A 25,807-nucleotide genomic window follows, 5' to 3' on the forward strand; every position below is an offset into this window, starting at 1 on the left:
AAACACACTTCAAAAAGCACTAGAAAATGGTTTGATAGAAAGCACTGGAGACTTCTAAGGTGGCCAGCAATGCGTACAGACCTGAATCCCATAGAACACCTGTGGAGAGATCTAAAAATGGCAGTTTGGAGAAGGCACCCTTCAAATATCAGGGACCTGGAGCAGTTTGCCAAAGAAGAATCGTCTAAAATTCCAGCAGAGCATTGTAAGAAACTCATTGATGGTTACCGGAAGCGGTTGGTCGCAGTTATGTTGGCTAAAGGTTGTGCAACCAAGTATTAGGCTGAGGGTGCCAATACTTTTGTCTGGCCCATTTTTGGAGTTTTGTGTGAAATGATAAATTTTTGCTTTTTGCTTCATTCTCTTTTGTGTCTTTTCATTTAAGACAAATTAAATGAAGATAATACCAAAGAATTTGTGTTTGCAATCATTTTCAGGAAGAAACTGAGTATTATCTGACAGAATTGCAGTGGTGTCAATACTTTTGGCCATGACTGTAGATACACATACAAGTTGTAAAATGTTAAATACTACCATACAATACTGCTATTCTGTACCTAAAAAAGAGTGTCCTGGGGTTAAGGGGTTAAATAATGCCTCCAACAGAAACCGCCATAATACTACTATGATGTGATCGCATAACACTGCCATATTTTTCAAACAAAATGCTGTAATACAATAGCTGAGAATACTGCCATATTACTCTTTCCGGGGACATTCAGGTTGTGGCTGTAATGTGTCAGCCCGTGACCCAACCGATGAGGTGGTTAGTTCAGTTCGGGAGATCTATGGTTGGGACAGATATCGCAGTGTTATACATCAGACTATAAATGCACCCCTTAGAGGATTTAATGTTCATTTGCACGTCAGAATGTGATTATTTCCCCAGATGCATTGCAAAGGGTGAATCTGCTAAGAAAAGCCACACAAAGAATTAACACAAAAAAAAAATTATTGCTCTTGGTGCATGATCACCAGCCCCCAGCTTTATAGTAGATTTGTACGCCGCCATTTTCTCCACATAAAATACAGTGCTGACACCAATCAGGGTCTAATTTAACAGGACAAGTCTGACCGCAAATATTTAAAAAGGGAATGTATGAAAATTGAAGATGAGATTACTTAACGTTATAGACCCGAAGTGCCAGGGTATCGCCTGAGAGATTCTGATGACATGTCCCTTTCTGATTTGTCAGATATTGTTATGGAAACCTTGTATGGATCCAGGCGCCCACTGCTATAATATGTACACCCTGACAGCAGATGTTGTGTGTATCTATAGGTGCATCAGTGTAAAGAAAGTTTTAGATTCACACAAGGACTGGATGACACCATGGCAACAGACATATCAGGAGTCACGCTGTAACACAATTTCTCAGTAGTTCTGGAAGGAGACATACTGCCCACATTCTCCCTTGAAGACAAACAGTATTGTTGTACTGTATAATGTGAATTATGATATGCTTTAATAGTTTTGGTATTCTGTGCTCTTAATGTTTGGGACTAGCCCAGAATGGCAGGGGTCAAGGTGAAGGGAAAGACATTTTTCTATTGGCACTGCAGATAGGGCCCAGTGTGCATCTGAAGAAGACCTAAGGTTTGGACAGTAACCAGTGCCGCATGGGGCGGGTGTTCCGAAATGAAGGGAGATTGAGACGGTGGGTAGCGTGAACTGGAGTAAGGAGAGAAGGAAAACCGATATGAGTTTATAACTCAGACATAACAGCCAGGATGGGAGACAGAAGACGACGCGAGACAGAAGACGACGCGAGGCAGAAGACGACGCGAGACAGAAGACGACGCGAGACAGAAGACGACGCGAGACAGAAGACGACGCGAGACAGAAGACGACGCGAGACAGAAGACGACGCGAGACAGAAGACGACGCGAGACAGAAGACGACGCGAGACAGAAGACGACGCGAGACAGAAGACGACGCGAGACAGAAGACGACGCGAGACAGAAGACGACGCGAGACAGAAGACGACGCGAGACAGAAGACGACGCGAGGCAGAAGACGACGCGAGGCAGAAGACGACGCGAGGCAGAAGACGACGCGAGGCAGAAGACGACGCGAGGCAGAAGACGACGCGAGGCAGAAGACGACGCGAGACAGAAGACGACGCGAGACAGAAGACGACGCGAGACAGAAGACGACGCGAGACAGAAGACGACGCGAGACAGAAGACGACGCGAGACAGAAGACGACGCGAGACAGAAGACGACGCGAGACAGAAGACGACGCGAGACAGAAGACGACGCGAGACAGAAGACGACGCGAGACAGAAGACGACGCGAGACAGAAGACGACGCGAGACAGAAGACGACGCGAGACAGAAGACGACGCGAGACAGAAGACGACGCGAGACAGAAGACGACGCGAGACAGAAGACGACGCGAGACAGAAGACGACGCGAGACAGAAGACGACGCGAGACAGAAGACGACGCGAGACAGAAGACGACGCGAGACAGAAGACGACGCGAGACAGAAGACGACGCGAGACAGAAGACGACGCGAGACAGAAGACGACGCGAGACAGAAGACGACGCGAGACAGAAGACGACGCGAGACAGAAGACGACGCGAGACAGAAGACGACGCGAGACAGAAGACGACGCGAGACAGAAGACGACGCGAGACAGAGAAAGTCCCCTGGGCAGGAAAGAAAGTAACGAGAAAGGAACCGAGGTGGTGTGTTAAAAGGTTCAGTATTGAGAAAGAAATGTTTATTAAGCTGTGTACAAAATTCCCACAAAGTTATCCTTAAGTAAAAAGTTTATTTATTTTAGACTGGAGGTCTCCCTCCCTGAAGTCCTCAACATCTGGTCCTGGCCAACCTAAGTCCACACACCCAGCCACAACCCCCACCTTCATGTAACGTACCAGCGTGTAAGAGATGAGGACCTCGCCAATGGCTACCGCCCCTTGTCACGTTGCCTATAATTTTGAGGACTGTGTTTCAGCAAACAATAATATTAAAAGGGCATTGTTTCTTCCATTTTGTTCTTGTAGGTCTCTTTCAAACAACTGTATACTAACTATGAAACGTCGCCTCATGTAATGGTTAATAAAAAGGACGGGTAAGGGTACAATTTGTCATTTCCAAAATATTTCCTCTTTACGCTATGGAAGAAGTGCACAATGACAGGAAAAGCTCTCTAGAAAAATTAAAACTACAATACATCATTAAAGCCATAGATGTGGCTATAACTTTGTTATCTCTCAGGAAAACGCAGAACCAATTTCCTGCCTCGTATGTTCTCTCACCACCCGCCATCTAAGGAACAACTACATTGTAAAGTAATGGGGTGCTACAGAGAACTCGGGAACGCAATTAGAAAAAATTCCATTCCATTAAATTCTTGTGGCCGATGAAAGGAACAGCACTTTCAAATGTGAAGGAGACTCGACGATGCCACATAGCCAATAACAACCAGCTAATAATCCCACACATTTTTATATATACCATTTTGGGGTACATACTATGGACTCGGTGTAAAATCTTTCAAGAGAGAATTCTGTTGTATAAGTTTTGAAAATTTGAAAATTTTAGGCGCAACTTGAAGCTGCACCTAAATTTTGTGACTTCTGGCGTGGCGACCACAGCTAGTCAAATTCATAACAAGCAGAAGCATCTAAGGGTATGTTTCCACGTTACGGATGGGCGGCGGTATCGCCGCAGCGGCGAAGCCGCCCGGCGCTAAGCCCCGCCCCCTTAATGGGACGCGATCATGCCGGATGTGTTAACTCTTCACATCCGGGATGATCGCTCTCTTCCATAGGGCCCTGTGATATGCCTTGCGGGGACGCTGCGTCCCCGCAAGGTGTACGGACATGCTGCGATCTGAAAAGACGCGCAGCATGTCCGTAGTCGCAGGGCCGCCGCGTGCGGGTTTCCACGCATAGTGGAGACGGGATTTCATCAAATCCCCTCCACTATGCTGGAACATCTGGACGCTGCTTGTTTGACGCTGCAGCGCTGCGCAGCGTCAAACAAGCAGCGTTTCCTGACCGTGGAAACATACCCTAATACAGCACAAATCTTACTAGTAGGATTTGTAGGGAGCTGCACACAGAGGTGTTCGCCACTCGCTGGACGCGCACATAGGCAGAGACCTGTCAATCCAGGGTAGCGAGCGGGGAGAAGAAGCGGAAGACCTTTCGGCCCCCAGCAGTTATTAAAAGTAGGCTTTTCTAGAAAATACCGCAGCATTTCAGAGTAAAACATATATGGCTTAGATTGTACAGCCAGTACTGGATACATCAGGTTCACTTTAAGACTAGCGACAGGTCATGTTATAGTTCCAAATTTGCTGGAATTGTCCTGATTTTATAGAAAAATTCCATCAATTTCAGGTATGTCATAGGCTAAAAATGGCAAGATGATTGAACACTATACAATGTAATGCTCTGCAGAACTTCACGCCATACATCGCTTGCATTCAATTGCTGCTGGAGCAGATACCAGTTAATCGCTGAGAGTTTGTGGGGGAGGGGCATCAAAGCCTTTTTAACGATGACTAAAAGCGAGAAAATTAGAGCGGCTTTGAGGATGCATTTCCTCTCTTAGAATAAAGTCTTCATCTGTATGGGAACATGAATCCTCTGTTAGACTAAAATCTATATCTCTGGGGAGGGGGTAGTGGTCCTGCTGTGATTAAAAACACCTTTTTTAATCTATTGGTAATTATGTTATAGGAATGTTACTGGGTCATTAAAGGCCTGAGTCTTAATGAATCTTGGGTGTCACGTGGCATAAATTACAAAGCAGGATGCCAATGTCATCCAGAAAAGGGTGAGCAAAAACACATGGAAATACAGTATATAATGGACTAATCACGTACCTGCGTCAGGCTGCACATTTGTCCCCCCGGGATCAGACACATTGCTGTTTGGGGACACGGGAGGTTCATAGGACACCGATAAATCAATAGTGGCCTGGAAAGGAAAAGAAAGTGCGCTCATCAAAACTCTTGGTAGTGCCGGGTGTGGATGACCAGGGGGCTGTTGTGGAGGGGGCAGAAGAGCAGCTTTTTATCCCTGTCCTTGGGGTAATTTTAATCTAATCTACCGGCAAACTTGAGCAAATCTAGACAAATATATTTGGTAATAGTTCCAGATGGTGTATGATAAAAATTAAATTGTAATATCAAATTGTGAAGTTTTGGGTGCACTTCCAGGAGTAATAAAAAGAGGAACGGTATGTCAGAACATATCGAGACAGGATTTCAAAGCAATAGAGTCGTGAGTGCCCCTTCTGCTTCCTCTATTGGATGTGTTGCCAGTTTTTTTTTAGTTTTTTTATAAGACTATGCATGTGGATTGCGAGCCGTGAGAAGCCGGCCTTGAAAAGTTTGCTTCTTCTTGATTCAAGAGACAGAAGGTTAGGCCAGATTCACATGCAGTGTCAGACTGGGATGGAAAGGGCCTGCCAGTAACCAACTCCGGGGCCCCACTTTTCAGCTACAGGCAAATATGACTTTATTCTCATTCACAAACATCTATAGCAATAAAATGGGTTGATTATTGAATAATAACAAAAAAATTCTGCCTTTGTCTGTACATAGTGATTCAAGTGTATTGTGCCAAGTACTGCTCATATAAGAGGGTGATTGCTTAGTCCTGCACAGCGGCCCACCGGAGGATTCTCCTGTTCTTCTGTGGGCCAGTCGGAGCCTGCATGCATCTTTTTTCCATAACAAAGCAGATACAAAGAAGCATTCTTCTTTCTGATCTTTACTTTAAAGATTCACACATCAAAAATACCCTATGTGATCCTGCCCCAAACTTACCCCAATGGGCTGCCCCTTCTCACTCATCAAAGCCAAGCCTCGAAACGGAATGGATCGACCGGCTCCTCCAGCAAAATCCTTAAGTGATATAGTGGTGCTTCCAATAAATCTGATGAAACAAAATGAAGTTCAATTTTTTTTTTTTTTTTTTTAAAAAGGTAGTTCTCCGCTTTGCTTTTTAGAACTGCTGCTGGGATCCCCCCGGCCATCAGCGGTAATCTGTCGGGAATTCTGGTAGTAATTTCCTTCAGCGCCACCTCTGTGGAAATAAAGCATTTCACGCCGCCATTCATATCAATAGTAATGCAGGACAGGACACGTCCTCCAGACTGAGACACTCTGTCTAACCACTTTCCATTCTGCCATATGATGAGGATTCTAAACATTTACCCAGAATTCACAAATCTTGAGTATAAGGAACAACGCACTTTTAATACATTTTTTTTTTATGAGGTCAACTCGTATACAAACTAATATAAGAGAATATTTTTGGATCAGCTGTTTGCATAACTCCCATCGACTTCAATGGAAAGAACTACACACATGCCTGGCCACTTCTCAATTCAGTTTTCTACCATGGTTGGTCACTAGGATGTAAGCCAGGGTACAGCCATCACCCTCAACATGTGAAAACTGGTACAAAGTGACCACGATGTCTTTCTAGTCCGAAAAACAGAGTCACCTATTCTTCAATATCTGATTTGTGGGGGTGAGACACCCGGCCAGCACCCTCGCCGATCAGCTGTTACCGAGGCCAGTCGAAAGTTCTAGGATGCGTCAGAACTCAGCAGTGCCACCAAATCTATAGTGGCTGCAGCCAGGTACTACAGATCCACCCTCTATCCAAATGAGCATAGGCAATCCAAAAAAAAAAAAAAAAGTGGCCGCCAAGAGTAACCAAACTTAATTTTTCATAATTTTGTCCAGCATGGAAAATAATTAAACTTTACAAATCCCTTTAATAGGGAATTTTTCTACAATACGTAAAAAAAAATAAATGCATGTAAGTGGCTTCCAAATCTCCGCTTTTTTCACCACCGATCTCAGCTGTGTTGATATCAGAACAAAAAATGGAGTACACATGCTGGCAGTAAAAGGGTCAGCTCAGGACACAATTAGCACTGGTGCGAATGGTAGTCGTGACCAGAACAAATACCGAATAATTACCAAATTATCATATTCTGCATATTACAAGAAGTTACACTTAATGGAGTTTCTGGAATGTGAATGAACAAAGTCACTGAAATCAAAGCCACCTTGTAAAATCTGCATAATTTATTGACCAGAAAATAAATACACAACTCACAGATCGGAAACCATGAAATTCATTTATACGAGCGATCGTCAGATCTAAAAATTAATTCCACGAACTTTCAAAATAAGTCACGCGACGTTGTAAATCTGGAAGGAAACGCTTCTAGGCGCCACATCGCTATTCAAAAAATGTAAGGATGTCATTTTACACTTATTAAAAGGGGTTTCAGGGATTAAGACGTTTTCCTGGCGACATCACTTTACTACATAGGCCTCTCTGGTGCTACAGTGTTTTTTCCCCCAGAGTGTTTCTACTGTAGTTGCAGGTGTTAGAGGTAGGACGTGCACGGGCAGAGAGGTTACAAAGTCATCAAAAAGTAGGAACAAAAATTAAGATTACAACTTGGACAGGTGCCAGGATCGTGCAGGAGCTAGCAGAGTTTTCTTTGGAAAGCAGTCTGGGAAATCAGCCAAAATAACTAACTGTACACATGAAATATGGAGATCCTCAGAGCAGAAAGAAAGTCTCAGAAAAACGGTGTGTGCAGAGAACGCTCCTCCACCCCGGGCTAACACAGACTAAAACTCAATGTCAACCACATACAGTCATTACTAGATGGAAATAATGTGCTGTATGTAGAAAACATCCGCATATAAACTCCAGTATATAGACTCCGCATCATATGCAAGGCCGTGCCAAGGACCCTTCTTGCATGTTGTGCTTTTATGGTGGATCAAGGCGTTACCTACCCCCAACATATCACACCTCAACCTCTCCTGGTGCAGGATACCCTATAGAGCCAGCATATACATTCCAAAATGGAGACATTGGAAATACTACAGAAAGACGGTGTGAATGCAGCCTAATGGTGCAAGGAGGACTCCTGGCCCATAAGCCCAGAAACCCTCGCTGGGCCATTAGCACCATCCTAAATGACAACAGGTTTTGCATGCAGAACAGTGTGCAGGGACATTGTCCTATAACTTATCTACTTGCTGCCCAATAACTGTGCAAAACATTAATTTTGTATTCTTTAAATCTAACTTCATAGCAAAATTTACAAAATTCTAGTAGCACACATTCAAAGCAAAAAAAAAAAAAACAACTTTTGTTCTAATCGCGGCCTCTGTGCTTAAGAAACTGAATTTTAATCAAATAGGGTAATTGAGTTGCTCAGTGCACCCCGGGTGTGGCCAAGAGCCTCAAGCGCACCCCGGGTGAGGCCAAGAGCCTCAAGCGGCCAAGAGGAACAAATGCACCAATCCACCCACTGGTTTTACATGTCCTAACCTCTCTCATTAGTGAGACAGCGCTAGCATGGAGCAAGCACTGTCTACAGAGAAAACTCAGACAGGTCAGTGCCGTCAATCACCAGTAAGGGAAGCGGGGCACACAAAACAAGTGGGCAGAACAGTGCACTGAGCCTCTTGGCCACATCCAGTGTGCACCGAGCAGCCTATTTAGTAATTCCCATTACAAGGCTATGCGCTTAGTTTATACTGTAAGTTTGGGCGGAAAGCTCTGTTTAACAATAATAGGAATGTATATAGATATAAGACGAAGGTTCACACAACGCCTGGGAGTGCATATCTATACCAAACACAAACACATTAGTCCCCTTCCTCTATGCAGCCCGACATGCACAGGCTCATATCTCCATAGACAAGGCTTGGTAGGATTATGTCGTCCTTCTCTCCTATAGGGGATTAGGATGGGGAGAGGAATGGTTGTTGAGGTGTCCAGAGAATGTAGGGAGTTTGATGACATGAACCAGCTCCAAGAGTGGAGTTAATTTTATTTAGATTGTGAGCACACCTCCCTTTTTAACCAGGATCATAGCAAAATACTGTATATACAGCCCTATACAATGATATATAAAGAATCACCTATTGCAACACTTAAATGAATAATCTTTGTGTAATAAGGTTAAATGTAAATTTGGCAAGACTCACTGAGCTCAATGTGTGTATGACCGGAAGAATAAACTTATACCATTATGGAATTATTGCAATATTTTAGGAACAAAAAAAAACAAAACTCAGCCAGATGTAGCACACCTTTCATTTGGGAGTGTAGCATCACTTCCTCACATTAAGCAATGCTTTATTCGTGTCGCTCATAAGGACTCCGCATTTATTAGAGAGCCATATATTGTGACCATTTGTCCCCATGTTTAGTGATAGCATGTCTGCCATTGCCCACTAATATCTCTGACATTAACCAAATGTGTACAGGGGAAATAAAATAAATACACTATATGGACAAGGTATTGGGACACCTCCATGTTACGCCGATAAGAATGGGATGTGATAACCGCACCTAACGCATAGACACTAATATGGAGTTGGTCCATTTCCAGCAATAATACAATTCCACTCTTCTGGGAAGTATTTCAACATAATTTGGATATTTGTGTGGAAATTTTTGCCCATAAATCTAGAAGAAAATGTATGAATTCAGACACTGATGTTGGGGAGTAGGACCAGTTCTAGTTCATTCCGAAAGGTGTTGGATGGGGTTGAGGTCAGGGTCATGGTCTTCTAAACCAGACTCATTTAACCATGTCTTCATGGACCTTGCTTTGAGCACAGTCATAGGGAGCAGAAATGTGTCTTCCTCAAACTGTTCCCGCAAAAGGTGGAAGCTACAATTGTCCAAAATGTCATGGAATGCTAAAACGTTAAGATTTCCCTTCAATGGAACCAAGCGTGAGGCTGACCCCTGAAACACAAGCCCACAGCATAATCCCTCCTCCACCAAGCTCTACAGCTAACACAATGCAGTCCAGCAGGTAACGTTCTCCTGACATTAGCCAACCCCAGAGTCTGCCATTGCCAGCGCAATAACGAAACTAAACAAATTTGGAACATATTTTATCATTGGCTAGTAGAATTGACTTGTAGTGGGATCTAGGGTTCGAATCCACCCAAAGACAATATCTGCACGGAGAATGTGTTCCCATCGTGTATTCTAATTTATTCATGCTGATATCTTATTATTTTCATCAGAAGCAAATTAACCTAAGTGGCAGAGATGGGGAAGTAAGTAGTGATGAGCAAACGAGGTGGGATAAGGTGTTATCCGCCATGCTCGTGCGCTCGAAATATATGTTAGCCACGAGACATGCAACCCCGCGGGGACTCGAATATATTTAAGGACCTGATCATGGCGGATAACACCTAATCCAAGCACGTTCATGCATCACTACTGACTGCGACTCTGCTGGACAGTCTATGAACACCGCGGCACATACAGGGGGGTGTAAAGTAGGTGTGGAAAGTATGGTATAGGCAGGGCATGGCCTGAAAAGTGGCAGTGGCAATGGGGCCAAAAGTTCCAACACCATTCTCCCAGAAAGGTGTCCCTAAAAGTTACAATAGCGGGTGTTTGACTATTTGTACTCCTGTTAATCTTACACCCCTCATTATTACTGGTTTGTAAAGATGCTGATTTTTTTTCCATTAAAACTTTCTCTTTGCAGGAAACTTTATTTGACCACATCTCCTTCCAGAATGACGACTGCCGTATATGACATGGGAGAGCGGCCAGCATAACCAAGCAGCTCCGATGATGGGAGTTTCAGCACAGGACTGGACTAAAGGTTCAAATGTAAAAAAGTTACAGCTCTAATCAGGGCTTTTCCCAGTCTCGGCAGGCAGAGAAACTGTAGCTGGAAGCCTCGTAAAATGTACTGCAAACTCACAAGTGTAACTCCGCCAGGAAACAATGAGTAACATAGGAATGTGCCGACGTTAGTCCGCGTAGCGGGGCGGACATTATTGCTTAGTGTTACTAGGAAACTAACTATACAAGAGGAGACCGCCACATGTAATATAACTGGATTTTTGTTGTCCACAGACAAAACTATTTCCTATATAATTGAGGTCATTTTTAAAGCCAGCTGCTATGAGGAAGAGGAGGAAGCTTTGGTGGAAAGGCATGAAAAATACATGTCTATGTAAAGCACAAGGTAACCCCAGTCCCTAACTGTACAGTCCACCGAATACAATGAATGTCCCTGTGCTGTACATAATTGAAAGGAGCCCATCACATTGTATATTCTGTCTGATCTGTGGACAGCTCCGTATAGAAGACGCTGAGCAGAAGGATATAAGATGTTACCCAAGTGACTTCGGCGGGCTCAAATAATATGTTACAGTCCCCGCAGCGGCATTCCCTATATATGTTGCGGCTGTCAAACAGCCACGAGACATGCAGCCGCGGGGACTGGAACATATTATTCGAGCACACCGAAGTTACTCTGTTAGCCCACAAGCATGGCGGATAACACCTTATCTGAGCACGTTCTCTCATCACTGGCTGGAAACGATTCAGTATAATTTGTATTTCACTGATTGAGATCCCTGATGTTTGTTTGAAAAAAAGGAGTCCACTGGGTGGCTCTACTAGTGATTGACAGGTATCAAGGGGAGATGTGAGACCATCATACTGCATGTAAGGGAGATGTGAGACCATCATACTGCATGTAGGGGAGCTGTGGGGCCATCATACTGCATGTAGGGGAACTGGGCAGCCATCATACTGCATGTAGGAAGCTGCGAGACCATGATACTTGTATGAAGCCATGATGTAGCAGCTACACATACTGTGGCCAAGTGATCTCTGTTGTGTCTAGTAGCCTCAACCTAAATTTTACAATGCTGCCTGCACCCTAAAGTAACTCAAGACCCCATTGTAGTTTGGTTCCAGCGCTTTCAAGTTTTTCTTTTGCTTAGGATCCTTGATATGGATAATCATCATCTTCCAAATGTGATCCTAAATGACATAATAGGCATGGAGATATTTTTGCATTTAAATAGTCACATCTACAGTGCAAAAAGTGAGGCTGTGCTAGAATAGCTCAGAAGTCAGAATTCCCAGCTGCTACGGTATTCCCTTTAATTTTTCATCCATTGGTCACACGTTGACTCATGTACAAATAGCAGCTCTGAATAAAGCTTGTGGTGGGAATATGGGACCCACGCCTTTAGCTTGTGTATTTTTTAATAGATATGCAGTGAACCTTTCACCCCACCCATTCTATTTGCCGATATTAATTATGCATACAAAAGATAAGCGGCTCACTAAAACAAATCTTCTAAAGGAGGAGATCTGCCATGTAAACATGAAAGTGGGAATAAAAAAAAAAAAAATAAAAAAAAAATAAAAAATGTAAAAGGGAAATTCGCCAAAACAATTTGACCTATCAGAAGGGGATATTAGTAGAGTTGGTATAGTTTGAGCCTTAGGGTATGTTTTTCTGCAGAAGATTTCTGTACAAAATTTCTGCTACACGTTTTCCAGTGATCCAAAGCAATAAGCAAAAAATTATACCAATAGAACAGATTTTGCTACAGATTTCCCCTTGAAGGATGAATTTGGATGCTGCCGATTGTGTTGAGGAACGTTTTACTACTGTCCCATTCATCTGAAAAATGATTTTCAGACGCAGAATTTTTTGCAACAAAAGCTGCAGCGTGAGATTTCAACTCAAAGCAGAAATTCCTACAACTGTAAGAAATTTTCCGTTGCATTTAATCGGAAGTGGGTTGTTTCAAATGAAGGTGACAACCTCAGAAATTTCTACAATAATCAGTAGCATGTAAATCCACCCTAAAAATCCACAGCGTTGGTTGGTTGATGCACATAAGTGAAAATTTCAGTAAATTCTCATCTACTTTACTACTGCTGGAAAATGGAGCAGATTTTCTGCCTGCAAATCTGGATGGAAAATCTGCCCCACGTGAAAATACCCTTAAAGCCCATTTAAAAAAAAAACAAACAAAAAAAAAACAAAAAAACACACAACAAACAGTGATGGGAACAGAAAAAAAAAATAACAATTTTTTTTTACTCTTTTCCCATATAGTATCATGTGAATCGGCAGCACATCCCAGGATGATAAAAATTATTTTATTTTGAATTGCTTCTTTGTTGGGCCTGTTTAAAGAGGCTAATAACTTGAACGAGAGTTTCTACAAATGTTTGCCAATTATTCGCTCATTTAAATTGGGCAATACACATATCTCTGAAAAGCAAGAGCGGGTCATGTTTTCTGAAGTGATATATGGTAATTCCTCCTCATTGACTTGATGGACCTAGGTCTTTAATCAGCCTACATAACTATGTAACCCAGATATAGCTCTCTGGCCCAGATGTCACCTCCCTGCAGTCCAGAATCCCGGAGCGTGTCAGCCATATCCTCCTTCACCTCTCACTTCCTAAAACTCAATGTAGACAAAACCGAACTCATCATCTTTCCCCCATCTCGCGTATCCCCCCTACCTGTTCTATTATGGTAAATGGCATCACTCTCTCTCCCGCACCTGAAATCCACTGCCTCAGGGTAACTCTCGACTCTGCCCTGTCCTTCAAACCGCATGCCCAATCTCTTGCCGCCTCCAACTCAAAAATATTGCCAGAATTCGTCCCTTCCTCAGCCCACAATCTACCAAAACTCTTGTGCATGCCCTCATCCCCCACCTCGAATACTGCAACTCCCTCCTCTGTGGCCTCCCTGCTAACTCTCTTGCATCGCTCCAGTCTGTCCTCAACTCTGCTGCCCGGCTAATCCACCGCTCTCCTCACCACTCCCCTGCTTCTCCTTTCTGCAAATCCCTCCACTGGCTCCCAATATCCCAACGAATAACACTGATCTACAAAGCCATCAACAACCTGTCCCCTCCCTATATCTCTGAACTAATCTCCCAATATCTTCCCTCACGTAATCTTTGATCCTCCCAAGACCTCCTACTCTCCTCCACACTTATTCGCTCCTCACACAACCGCCTCCAAGATTTCTCCCGAATATCCCCCATCCTCTGGAATTCCATGCCTCAACACGTCCGATTATCCACCACCCTCGGATCCTTCAGATGGAACCTGAAAACCCATCTTTTCAGGAAAGCCTACAATAACCATTCTGCTGCCTCGCCATCGCCAGAGCAGCAGCACCCTCGACCTTCTGTCTCTTCCCAATTATCCCATAGAATGTAAGTCCGCAAGGACAGGGTCCTCTCCCGTCTGCACCAGTCTGTCTTTGTAAATTTGTTTACTGTAAACGATACCTATAACTATGTAACCCCTTACTCACGTACAGCACCATGGAATTAATGGTGCTATATAAATAATAATAATATCATCATCTATGACTAAAAGAAAAAAAATGTGTACATACATTTACTGTTGAAATTGTTCCAAAAAATTATTGCAATTACACAGGTTGTTATACACGTTTATTTTCTATATGTATATTGTTTAAAAAAAAAAAAAAAAAAAAAAAAAAAAAAAAAAGGGCAAATTGGACATAGTTTTGCACAAAAACCCAAAATTGTGGGTAAACAACTGTTTAAAGTATGTGTTGCTCATTCAAACTCGCCTGTGGCAAGTAACAGGTGTGGGTAATGTGAAAATCACACCTGAAACCAGATAAAAAGGGGAGAAGTTGATTCAATCTTTGCATTGTGTGTGCCACACTAAGCATGGAGAATAGTGATGAACGAGTGTACTCGTTGCTCGGGTTTTCCCGAGCATGCTCGGGTGGTCTCAGAGTATTTATGACTGCTCGGAGATTTAGTTTTCCTTGCTGCAGCTGGATGATTTATGGCTACTAGCCAGCTTGAGCACATGGAGCGCCCCCACACCGCCGCAGGGCCGAGGGGTACCCGGAGCCGGGCCTCTGGGTCTCAGTCCTGGGGTTGTCACGGTGGCTAGACCCGGTCCGTGGCCCTGTCTGTCAGTGGGGGACGTCCGGTGCAATAAGTGGTGGTGTAGCGGTGCAGTTGTGGGGTGCAGGTCGCGGTAAATAACGAGGACACCAGGTTGCAGTCTCTTTACCTCTTTACTGAAGATCTCTGGGTCCTCAGTCCGGAATACGGTTCACCAGGCTGCGCAAGTCCGGCCGGTCCAATGGCACCTCCAGAGTTCTCTTCACAGGTGGAAATCTGCGCCTTCCCCCTAGCGCTAGGTGTTGTGGTCCTTCCCTGCTGTGCTTACGGAAAGTACCCCACAACTGTTGTGTCTGTTTCTTAAGTTCCCTCACAACTCGATTAGATGATGTTCTGCTAATCCTCCGTCCCTCCCTGATGTTCTGGTTGGGACGGCACCCGTTTGACGGGTAGGCTCGGAGCTCTTCCGGGACCCTAGAGTCGCCCCTCTCCACAAGTTGCCCCCCAAGACTGCATAGGTGATTTGAGTTAGACAGCCCGCCTTAGACTGACTGTCCTGCCGCTGTTTAGAGTATTGCTTGAAGCTGGATATTATAATACTCCCTCGGCGTTCCGGCCACCGGTTATGCGCCTCAGTAGGATGTTGCTTTGGTCTTACAGCACGACTCCTACTGGTATTCTCCTATTGCTATGATCTCGTTTCTCACTCAGCACAATCTCTCGCTTCTGATCCTTTCTTGGGCACCGCCGCAATCCTGAGCAGGCACGGTCCCGTTACGTTCGTTCAAGTTGCCAAGCCTCTGTCAGGATCCCACCCCTGACAGAGACCCTACTGTATCTTCCCCCACAACACCCTCTGCCACAAGGTGTTGCCTGGTTCCAACCCAGTCAGCTTCTGACTAACTTCCTGCCTGACCCCCAGTTTACCCACTATGGTGGGGAGTGGCCTAGTGAATAGAACCCTTAGCTCCCCCCGGAGGCCCGGCTGTGAAATGTATTGGTGTCTGTGATACCTGATCAGATGAACTCCTTCAGTGCCATCAGACGTACCATAGCTCCCCATAGTGGCGGAGCCACAGTACTGCAACGACCAGGACTCTGGGGCGCTGCATACATGTGGGGGTTGCCTGGTTGCTAGAGAATCCCCACATGTAATCAAGCTGTCTAGTAGCTGCCAATCATGCAGCTGTGGCAAGGAAAACGAAATCCCCGAGCAGTCATAAATACTCGGAGACCACCCGAGCAACGAGTACACTCGTTCATCACTAATGGAGAACAGAAAGAGAAGAGAACTGTCTGAGGAGTTGAGAACCAAAATTGCTGAACAATATGAACAATCTCAATGTTACAAGTCCATTGCCAGAGATCTTGATGTTCCTTTGTCCATGATGCACGCGAAACTGTAAATCAAGAAGTTTACACCCCATGGCACTGTAACCAATCTCCCTAGACGTGGACAACAGAAAAATTGTTGAAAGGTTGCAACTCAGGATAGTCCAAATGGTGGATAAGCGGCCCCAATCAAGTTCTAAAGAAATTCAAGCTATCCTGCAGGCTCAGGGTCCATCAGTGTCAGCGCGAACTCTCCGTCGACATGTGAATAAATTGAAACGCTACGGCAGGAGACCGAGGAGGACCCCACTGCTGACACACAGACAAAGCTAGACTGCAGTTTGCCAAAATGTATGCGAGTAAGCCAAAATCCTTCCGATGTGGAAAGAGGAGACGAAGCTACAGCTTTTTGGTAAAGCACATCATTCCACTGTTTACCAAAAACAAAATGAGGCCTACAAAGAAAAGAACACAGTACCTGCAATCAAATATTGTGGGGGTTCAAATATGTTTTGGGGTTGTTTTGCTGCCTGTAGCACTGGAGTGTCTTAACTGTATGCAAGGTATCATGAAACCTGAACATTACCAACAGATTTTAGGTGGCAATGTAGTGCCCAGTGCCAGAAAGCTGGGTTTGCGTCCTAGGTCATGGCTCTTCCAGCAGGACAATGTCCCCAAACATACTTTAAGAAGCCCCCAGAAAGGGATGGAAATATAGCACTGGAGAGTTCTGAAGTGGCCAGCAATGAGTCTGGATCCAAATGCCATTGATGACCTGTGGAGAGATCTTTAAATTGCTGTTGGGTGAAGGCGCCTTCATATATGAGAGACCTGGAGCAGTTTGCAAAAAATAGTGGTCCAAAATTCCAGTTGAAAGGTGTAAGAAGCTTGTTGTAGGAAGCAACTGATAGATATTTATTCGAAAGGGCGTGCAGACAAATATTAAGTTGAGGGTGCCAATAATTTTGTCAGTTCCATTTTTGTAGTTGTGTGAAATTGTGTCCAATTTGCCTTTTTTTCCCCTTTTATGTTGTTCCAATACACACAAAAGGAAATAAACATGTGTAATTGCAATAGGTTCCTGGAATAATATCACTTGACATTCACCCTTAAATATGAATATCACCCTTGATATTGTTCCAGGAAAATCATTGCAATATATACAAATAAATTTGCTAATAAATCACAAGATAATTAACAGTAACTATATAACTAGAAAACTATTCATTCCTCGTTCAGTTTTCAGCAGAATCTCAGCAATAAGGGCCATATTTGACTTTCTGGTGCAGAAAGCAGAAAACCATTAGGGCATTATAGACCTCAGGAAAGCTCGAGTGCCTGCGAGCTGGCATTACACAATGGCTACTCTTCTCCAATAGGAATTATTTCAGATTTTTGTATTCCATTCATTCCTTTGTACAATGTATGCCGCAAAGCAGCCGTCACTCTACAGCTGAGGCACTACCGCTCCCAGCATGTTCGGACTGCCTATGACCATTTGGATATGCTTTAATCTTGTGGCTTCCCAGCAGCAGGCATTACAGTTTACATGCAACAGATAAGAGACAGATCACTTACTTGTCTTTTCCGATAGTTTCAAAATCCTTCACGACGATTTCCAATGATGAGGAATAATCAATGGGTGCTCCCTTCAGATCAAACTCAATAAGCTGGAAGAGAAAAGTGTGAAACAGGATATATGTAGCCGTACGTAAACCACAACTGTGTCACATTATACTCCTAAGAAACTATCAAACAAAGCTCATTCTCCACCCCGGGTCACGAGCTCCGAAATTCAATTAGATTCCCTGCACGCCGATAAGTTCCAGACTCTACAAAGTGAATGGACAGCACACACACAATATATAAATTATGGGGAAAAAAAAATTAGTTCTTTCATAAGCTACCTATGTTATACTGTTGAAAAGACAAAGAAGAAATTGTGAAAGCAGAAATGTGATTCAATAACGGCCATAATTTCTTAAACAATTTCACAATAATTCCACAATATAATTTTAAAGGGAATCTATCACCAGATTTTTGCTGCCGAATCTAAGAGCATCATAAAGTAGGGACAGAGATACAAATTCCAGCACTTCGTCCCTTACTGAACTGCTGCAATGTAAACCTCAATATTCATGACTTGCAGCTATCCAAGGCTCCTGACCCACAAATTAGCAGCTTTCTGCCTATGCACAGCTTTGACAAAGTTGTCAATCAGTGGTCTTGGCAGGGTTATACAGAGCTCATCACTGGGAAGATTAGCCAATCTGCAGCAAGAAACCCATTTAGTGACCCAGTGCAGGAATCAGGGTCTCTGTCCCCATTTCATTAAGCCTTCAGATTGGAAAGCAAACCGGATTAAAAATTCCTTTTAATTTGTAAAGGGCTGAGGTGCAGCAATTATGGAATGAGTGGTTTGCCTTTATTTTTTTTTACGGGGTAAAGTAAGGGATAATTTTGTTTTGTGCCCCACAAGTGAACGCCATGTCACCATTACAGATCACAGGTCAATATTCTTTTTAAACACAACCAAATGTTTTATATCGTTCATGGTTTTTAGATATGGTTTGTTTTTACGGTTCATGAGTTCTAACCAAGTTTGCAGACTTCCGTACGGCAAAGTTATGCTTAGTTAGGAAGAAACAAAGGAAATTAGGATGGTTTGCTTGCATCCAGAAGTTACATAATGCCCCCCACAGGGTCTGTAAAGACAGACAAAATACTTCATTTTGTGAATGCAGTAACTTTGAACTATTTAATAGATGTGGAAAAATGAAGGATAGAAAGATTCCTAGGAAAAAAGTACAAAAATCAATCCAATTATTCCCTTTATAAACACATCTCATCTTGGCTATATAGGTTGCTTAGAGTTGAGAAGATTGGCAGGATCCTTGTCCAGCAGCCACATCAGTAGACCAAAGAACTGCAAACCTCCTCCTAAAATGAGGAGAGGCTCTAGAAACGCCGCAGGTAGTAGGAGGTCCGCAGTGCTCTGACGCGGCCACTCACCAAGGGTCCCGAGAATATTTTTGCTCAACTCAAAAATTTTTGCCTATGAAATCATTGGTGGTGTATCATTAGGATCTACCACCAATGTCCAATTAATAAACCTCAAGGCAAAATGCACAAAATAAAAAGGAGGACACATATATACATATCCACCAATGTGCACCAATGGAAAAGGTGATGGACAAATCTGGAATTACTTAAGAAGAACAACGGAAAAAACCCAGACAAAAAAGTCCAAAATAAGGTATGAAACAACAATATTTATTATTAAAAGTAAAATAAACAGTGGAACGGTGGGGAAAATACCAGAACAGCACAAAACCGGGGACATAAAAAATACAGGAATACTTGTAGTAACGTATAAAGGTATATATACGTAATGATATACCGTTATGAGAGACCATATAGCAGTGTAAAACTATGTTTAAATAATGAAAATATATTGAAATAATGGAAATTTATAAAGTGCATGTGCACAAGTATAGGTAAGGGCTGGAACAAGTACCAATATAAATATCAAATACTAATACCAACAGATATTATAAACAGGCTAAGGTAAAGTCCATAATTACCAGAAGAGCAAATAAATGTGGAACACCTGGTGGCAAGTGCTGAAACAAGTAAAAGTGCTTCTGTTATAAGGTGGAACCAGCCAAAGTGTTACCTTACCTGCTATATGGTGAGTATGTCACAGGGATGTGCCGAGCCCCGACGCGCGTTTCGGCGTCTGCCTTCGTCAGGGGGTCTTTACCTTAGCCTGTTTATAATATCTGTTGGTATTAGTATTTGATATTTATATTGGTACTTGTTCCAGCCCTTACCTATACTTGTGCACATGCACTTTATAAATTTCCATTATTTCAATATATTTTCATTATTTAAACATAGTTTTACACTGCTATATGGTCTCTCATAACGGTATATCATTACGTATATATACCTTTATACGTTACTACAAGTATTCCTGTATTTTTTATGTCCCCGGTTTTGTGCTGTTCTGGTATTTTCCCCACCGTTCCACTGTTTATTTTACTTTTAATAATAAATATTGTTGTTTCATACCTTATTTTGGACTTTTTTGTCTGGTTTTTTTCCGTTGTTCTTCACCAATGTCCAATTGGCTGATATTTGACCATGGTGATCCTCATCTCTTTCTTGTCATGTCAGTTTGGCTTTTTCTAGCATGCAGATTTTTTATTTATTTTTTTAAGATGACAACCGATATGGTGGTACTTCCTGTTATTTTTCGTTTAAATGGCCGCCACGTAAAATAACTAAAGCGAAGTACCACATTTTGGAGACCATTATTATTATTATTATTATTATGTCAATGTTATTATTCAAGTGAAATTTTTTGTAGTTTTATGGCAAATATTAAATTAAAGGGGTTGTCCGGCGTTAGCCTAACAAGTCTGCAGTCACTCTACGTGACTGCAGACTTGTGAATCCTCACATCGAGTGCACTACGTGCTGTGAGGATTCTTCGGCACTCTTCGCGGGCAGTCATATGATCTAAGGTATGTAATTTGCATGCTTCCGGCCATATTCCAATTAGCCTTGCTCAATACATATGGTCACATGCCAACTAGACATACGCAAGTCCAAGTCCGTATATATGCAAATCACATTTCAGACAGCCCAGAGGTCCTTTCAAGGAGTCCAACCCATAGATAGAATGCTTGAGAACAGAGGGGCTCCTGTATGTAGTCTGTACTAAAGGGACCACTGCCTTCTGTGACATGATATCCATATGCCCAATAGGATATATGGGTAGTGGTTGTCCCCGATTCCCAACAGGCATTTCTGAAGAGTTCCCTGATACACAGAGATATCAAGATAGTAGTACATTTGATATTTGCTAAAAATCAAAGAAAACTCAACGCAACTGTGCAGCACGCTTACCTCCTTCCACACTGGATTAAGTTCATTGTCTATGGACTTGGTTTTCTTTTTCTCCCCTGTAAGAAAAGAAGAGATCAACACATGAAAAAGAGTAAACAGAGTTTACTATGGGATTATAGGCAGCTGTAGTTAATTCAGTATATTTTACCCTCCAAGAAGTCAGACCCTCGATGTCCCACATTAGTCAAGCAGATGGAACTAATAGATTCAATGCGGTTGTGTAAAGCGGTCATATCGTTCCATCGATCGGTAAAAATGGATTGCATCACCGAATGTCATGCTGCGCGAGGGTACAAGGTAAGGGTCATGAAAGGGAGGCCGCCCTAAGGGTCATGAAAGGGAGGCCACCCTAAGGGTCATGAAAGGGAGGCCACCCTAAGGGTCATGAAAGGGAGGCCACCCTAAGGGTCATGAAAGGGAGGCCACCCTAAGGGTCATGAAAGGGAGGACGCCCTAATGGGAAACTACACTCAAACTTTAAACATTCACCTTTCAACACCATTCTGAAAAAATGTATGTGGATATGATCTTCTAAAGAAAAATTAGGCTTCTTTTACACTTGCCGCGATTTTGCAGCCTGCTTTATATTTTTATGGGGCCGCAAAAATTTCACGGTGCGCCATATGGCTGTGAGGGACGCATTTACGGCTGTGAAAAAATATCGAGCTTGCTCAATATTTTTCACGGTTTACGGACACGGACCCCATTGAAAATCAACGCCTTTTTTTTCCCCCAATACTTTTGCTATAGTATTGTGAACCTGGAAAACGGCGATCCGCAAGTTTTTTGTGGTCCATTATTGCGGCAGACCTGGAAAATTGCAGCAATATGGCCTGCAAAAAAGACCAGCAATAACAGGCCGCAAAAAACACGGTATGTGTTAAAGAAGCCTTAAAGAGGTTTTCAGAAAACATTGTTTTCTAAACCAGCTGACCAATATAGTTGTATTATCCCAGTTTCCCCCAATTTACTGCTGACCATGTAATTCCTGGTCCTGCCACCAGAAGATAGAAGCGTCTCGGGTAGTACAACTGTACTAGTTATCTAACTTACAATTTAAAGCCGATTTGTTACATTTACTGGATGAGAAAAATAATTTGCAGAACCTTGGTATAGAGCGGATGCGTCAGTAATCCATGTCGGCTAGACAGAAGCCCTGCATGATGAGACACTGGGCCTACTAATCAGAAGAGGACCAGGGGAGGCCGACAGGAAGGAGGAGGTTGGTTCTTGTCCCGACAGTCACGGACCACTGATAAGGTCACAAGACCAGAGTCCTGAGAATCCATGTACTGAACTGTAATATTTTTATATTTGTGAACATTAGTGAAAAATATACCATTCTACATATTCCATACTTGCCAACTTCTAAGGTGATAAATGGATGAGATTTAAGGGGAAAAAATTATTGAGAACATTCACCTCCACTTCGTTCATTCTATATGACACTGTCGAAGATAGTACTGGGCTCAAGTATCTCCGGCAGTCCAATAGAGAATGAATTAATTAATTAAATGAATGAAGCGGAGAAGTAAGTGATCCAAAAATTTAAAAAAAATTAAAACTTGGTACTAAATCTTTGACGAGGCAGTAGGATTTTCCACTGCAAACTATTGATATGTATGCAGTTCTTTCAAAGAAAAGTCCATCAATACCTTTACAGAGCCAGTCCATTCCTCTGTTACTAAGAAGTCAGCATTAGTATAGATATACAAATGAAGAGCAATGGGAGATCTGAAGCCTCTGTCACTCCAGCTCTATTCTCCGCCCAGTGCCCCCTCCCTCTGGGTGACTGGCGGCTCCTTTGCCTGAAGTCACACAACAAATGTGTCGTTAGCCAAGTAAGAAGAGGTGGTGCTAGATGGGGAATAGAGCTGGAGCGACTGAGGCGTCAGATCTACCATTTGACTCATTTGCAGATCAATTCAAACACTGATTTCTCAGTAACAGAACAACAGACTGTTTTCCCTAAAGTGTCACTTCGGAGGTCGTTTCAAGAGGCTTTGACGCAACAAATTAAAATATATATATATATATATATATATATATATATATATATATATATATATATATATATATATATATATATATATATATATATATATATATTTGTGCCATATATAAAAGCAACCAGTGGTGGATACCAAATAAATAGCCGGTAACTTCTTTTAGTGACTTCACAGCACTTCTGTACCTTTTGGAGCTGGTGCATTTCTTAGCTCCAAGTGCCGGAGGGAGTGCACCCGGCATTAGATGCATCTAGCCTGAGACATCACACCAGCGTAAAGATCTGTACACCGCTATGGAAACTGACCACAAAGCTGAACACATGGGGAAAAAACAAAATGTAGAACATTTGTGCAATACACAGTGACTAATAAGCCATACAAGCAGTGATTGTGCGGCACGTATGAATCACTACAAAGCACAGGAAATCCACGGAAGGAAACATTGATAACTGCTCCATCTTGATCCAGCGTGTGGGACGATGCAGCCAAAGGATTCCTTACAAAAGGAACCACGGTACAAAGCCATTGTTCTAACAATAACAGATAGGGAAGTGGCAGTTCCTCTGTCCCTTGGCATTAAGGAGGCCACAGAGGAATATGCAGTCATACAAAATCTGTATCGAGGCACTAAATGTCATGTTTATTATTTCCAGGATTCCTGGAATTGGAGTTATTGGCCAAATGCTTTCCATGAAATCTACAATAAATTCAAGTAATTCGTACAAAAGACTTGATTGAAGGGAGTCTGTCCGCCTGCACTTGCTCTGAACACTCATGTCGCTGTCTCGGTGCACCCTTGGCGTGGCCAAACGGTTCGGCACACCCTCCCTCCTAGTCGTTTTCCATCCATCACCACTCTCTGGCATTAGTAAAGCTAAGCAAGGAAGAAGAGGCCCGAGAAGTGGATATAAAGGGCAAATTATATTTTTGTTTGGTCGGATCGCACTCGGACGAAAAAAAAAATACGGCCATGTGCACCAGTCCCAAGGAGGATTGCTCTATAAGGAAAATTTGCGTTTTTGCAATTATTCAAAACCTGAAGTTGTACAACCATGTATTCAAAAAGGCATAAAAAAAAATGCTAAAAAGGATTACATAACACCTTAGAAATATTCGTGCTCCAGTGAGAGAAGCGTTACTGGTGTAATCCATTGGGATTTCAGTAATGTTACACAAAATGTAGAATGTTAGCCCCCCCGCGTAAACCTGAAAGAAATATAGCGGGGGTCTCATGGCCTCATGGACCCTGTCATTTAATATGGCTTTCTGTCAGAAGAAAGGTCAAGTAAAGGTCAGGTCAGTCATCTCTGAAAGTGTGAAACTGGTTTTATCCAATTTTTTCTGGTATGTTTGGCAGCTATTGTAACGGTTTTCTATTGGCTGTAAGCAGCTTTGCCGCTCTTTTTTTGAATATATAAACACCTGTTTTGTGGTATCTGGTCATTCTGTCAGCGGAAGAAGATAAAGAAGACACATACCCCAGGATGGAGAATCTCCTGCAACAGCTCCTGACTAGAGCCGACGGCAAGGATGGAGCGGACTGGCTGAGGCAGTGCCTGGCTATGAAACCTATCTTAGCGCCTGCCGATGCTGTCCCTCATCCTCCAGAAGATACCCTTCGGTCGCCGTGTCAAGCCTCTCTGGTCCTGCCGACACCCACCGCTTCAGGGAGGCGCAGGAGGCAAAGGACCCCATACTCTCCTTCGGCGTCGCCGCCTGCTTCCAGCCGCAGTGTCCAAGAAGGAAGAAGGAAGTTGCGGCGCCGCCCTCCTCAGAATTCTCGCAGCGCAGCGCGAGACTTCCACCACGAGCGTCATGACAGAGCGCCGACCGCCTCATCTGAAGCGGCCGGGATGTCTTCAACACACAGCAGCCGTAAAAGCGCTGCGGTGTCATTGGATTCTACAACAGCGGTGGCTTCTGCTGCTGCGGTCCAGACCACCGGTTCGGGAGGATCCCCTGTCATCACACTCAGAAGAGGATGAAGAAACGCCGCTTACAGCAGCTTCCCATATGAGCTTGCCCAACATGGAGGGCTCGAGCTCCAGCTGCTGTATGGAGCAGAGAAACGACCAGCATTCATCAAGGGGTGAGACTTTCAATGTTTCTTTGTCTGTCCCACACTCACATTAAAAAGACATCATAAAGAAAGTGTTAGCTGAAACTTTAAAAGAAGCTATTCCCCCCCCCCTTGCTGTCACATCAGCTGTACACATCAGCTGTACACAGTGCTGCAATCTCTGACATTTCATCAGCTAACACCGCCCCTGTTAACTCTTTTAAAGAAGCTCTGACATGTGAGCTGTCTCCCTTAGGATTCCATTTAAGCCCTTCTGTTAAAGAGCTTATTTGGAATAATCATTTTATCCATCTTTAAATCTTTCAATAACTGGGTGCAAGCTTTTTCTGTTTTTGCTGCAGTTTTGGGTGAAAAATCTCCCCATTTCTGCAGCAAGATATTTCAGCACTTGGACATAATCCTGGAAGCTGGAATTATGATGATGCTTTCAGGCACAAATTATCCGTTCACCCCTTCTAGTTCAAGTAAATGCGGTGTTTGTTTCGCTTTCAACGATTCCTTTTGTAAGTGGAACAACTGTAGATTCCGCCATGAGTGCTCGTTCTGTGGTAACTCACACCCTATGTCTAAATGTTTTAAGTAACAAGCAGCTCAACAGTCCTCACGTAAGGAGCCTAATTCAAAAAGCACAGATGCCAGTGATTCTGGCAAACATGTCAGTATGGCTAAGCAAATATCCCAACCAGGAGACCAGTGAGCTGCTTTTTAATGGTTTTTCTGAATGATTATTTATCCCACAATTTAAAGGGGCGGGTTG

General features: G+C 43.2%; 1 protein-coding gene across 9 annotated transcripts in view; it reads right to left on the reverse strand.

The window, feature by feature from the left end:
* The window catches only part of MYOF (myoferlin), a 171,413-nt gene that overhangs the window by 105,928 nt on the left and 39,678 nt on the right, over nt 1–25,807 (reverse strand). For all 9 annotated transcript variants that reach the window (XM_077258595.1, XM_077258593.1, XM_077258592.1 and 6 more), the window contains exons 2-5: nt 20,962–21,017; nt 17,626–17,717; nt 5,794–5,902; nt 4,846–4,939 (exon numbers count right to left, since the gene is read on the reverse strand). In XM_077258595.1, the coding sequence (XP_077114710.1) occupies nt 4,846–4,939; nt 5,794–5,902; nt 17,626–17,717; nt 20,962–21,017 (351 nt within the window). The remainder of the gene's footprint in view (nt 1–4,845; nt 4,940–5,793; nt 5,903–17,625; nt 17,718–20,961; nt 21,018–25,807) is intronic.

This window comes from Ranitomeya variabilis, chromosome 4 (genome assembly GCF_051348905.1).
Source record: "Ranitomeya variabilis isolate aRanVar5 chromosome 4, aRanVar5.hap1, whole genome shotgun sequence".
In the NCBI taxonomy this organism is placed as follows: Eukaryota; Metazoa; Chordata; class Amphibia; order Anura; family Dendrobatidae; genus Ranitomeya; species Ranitomeya variabilis.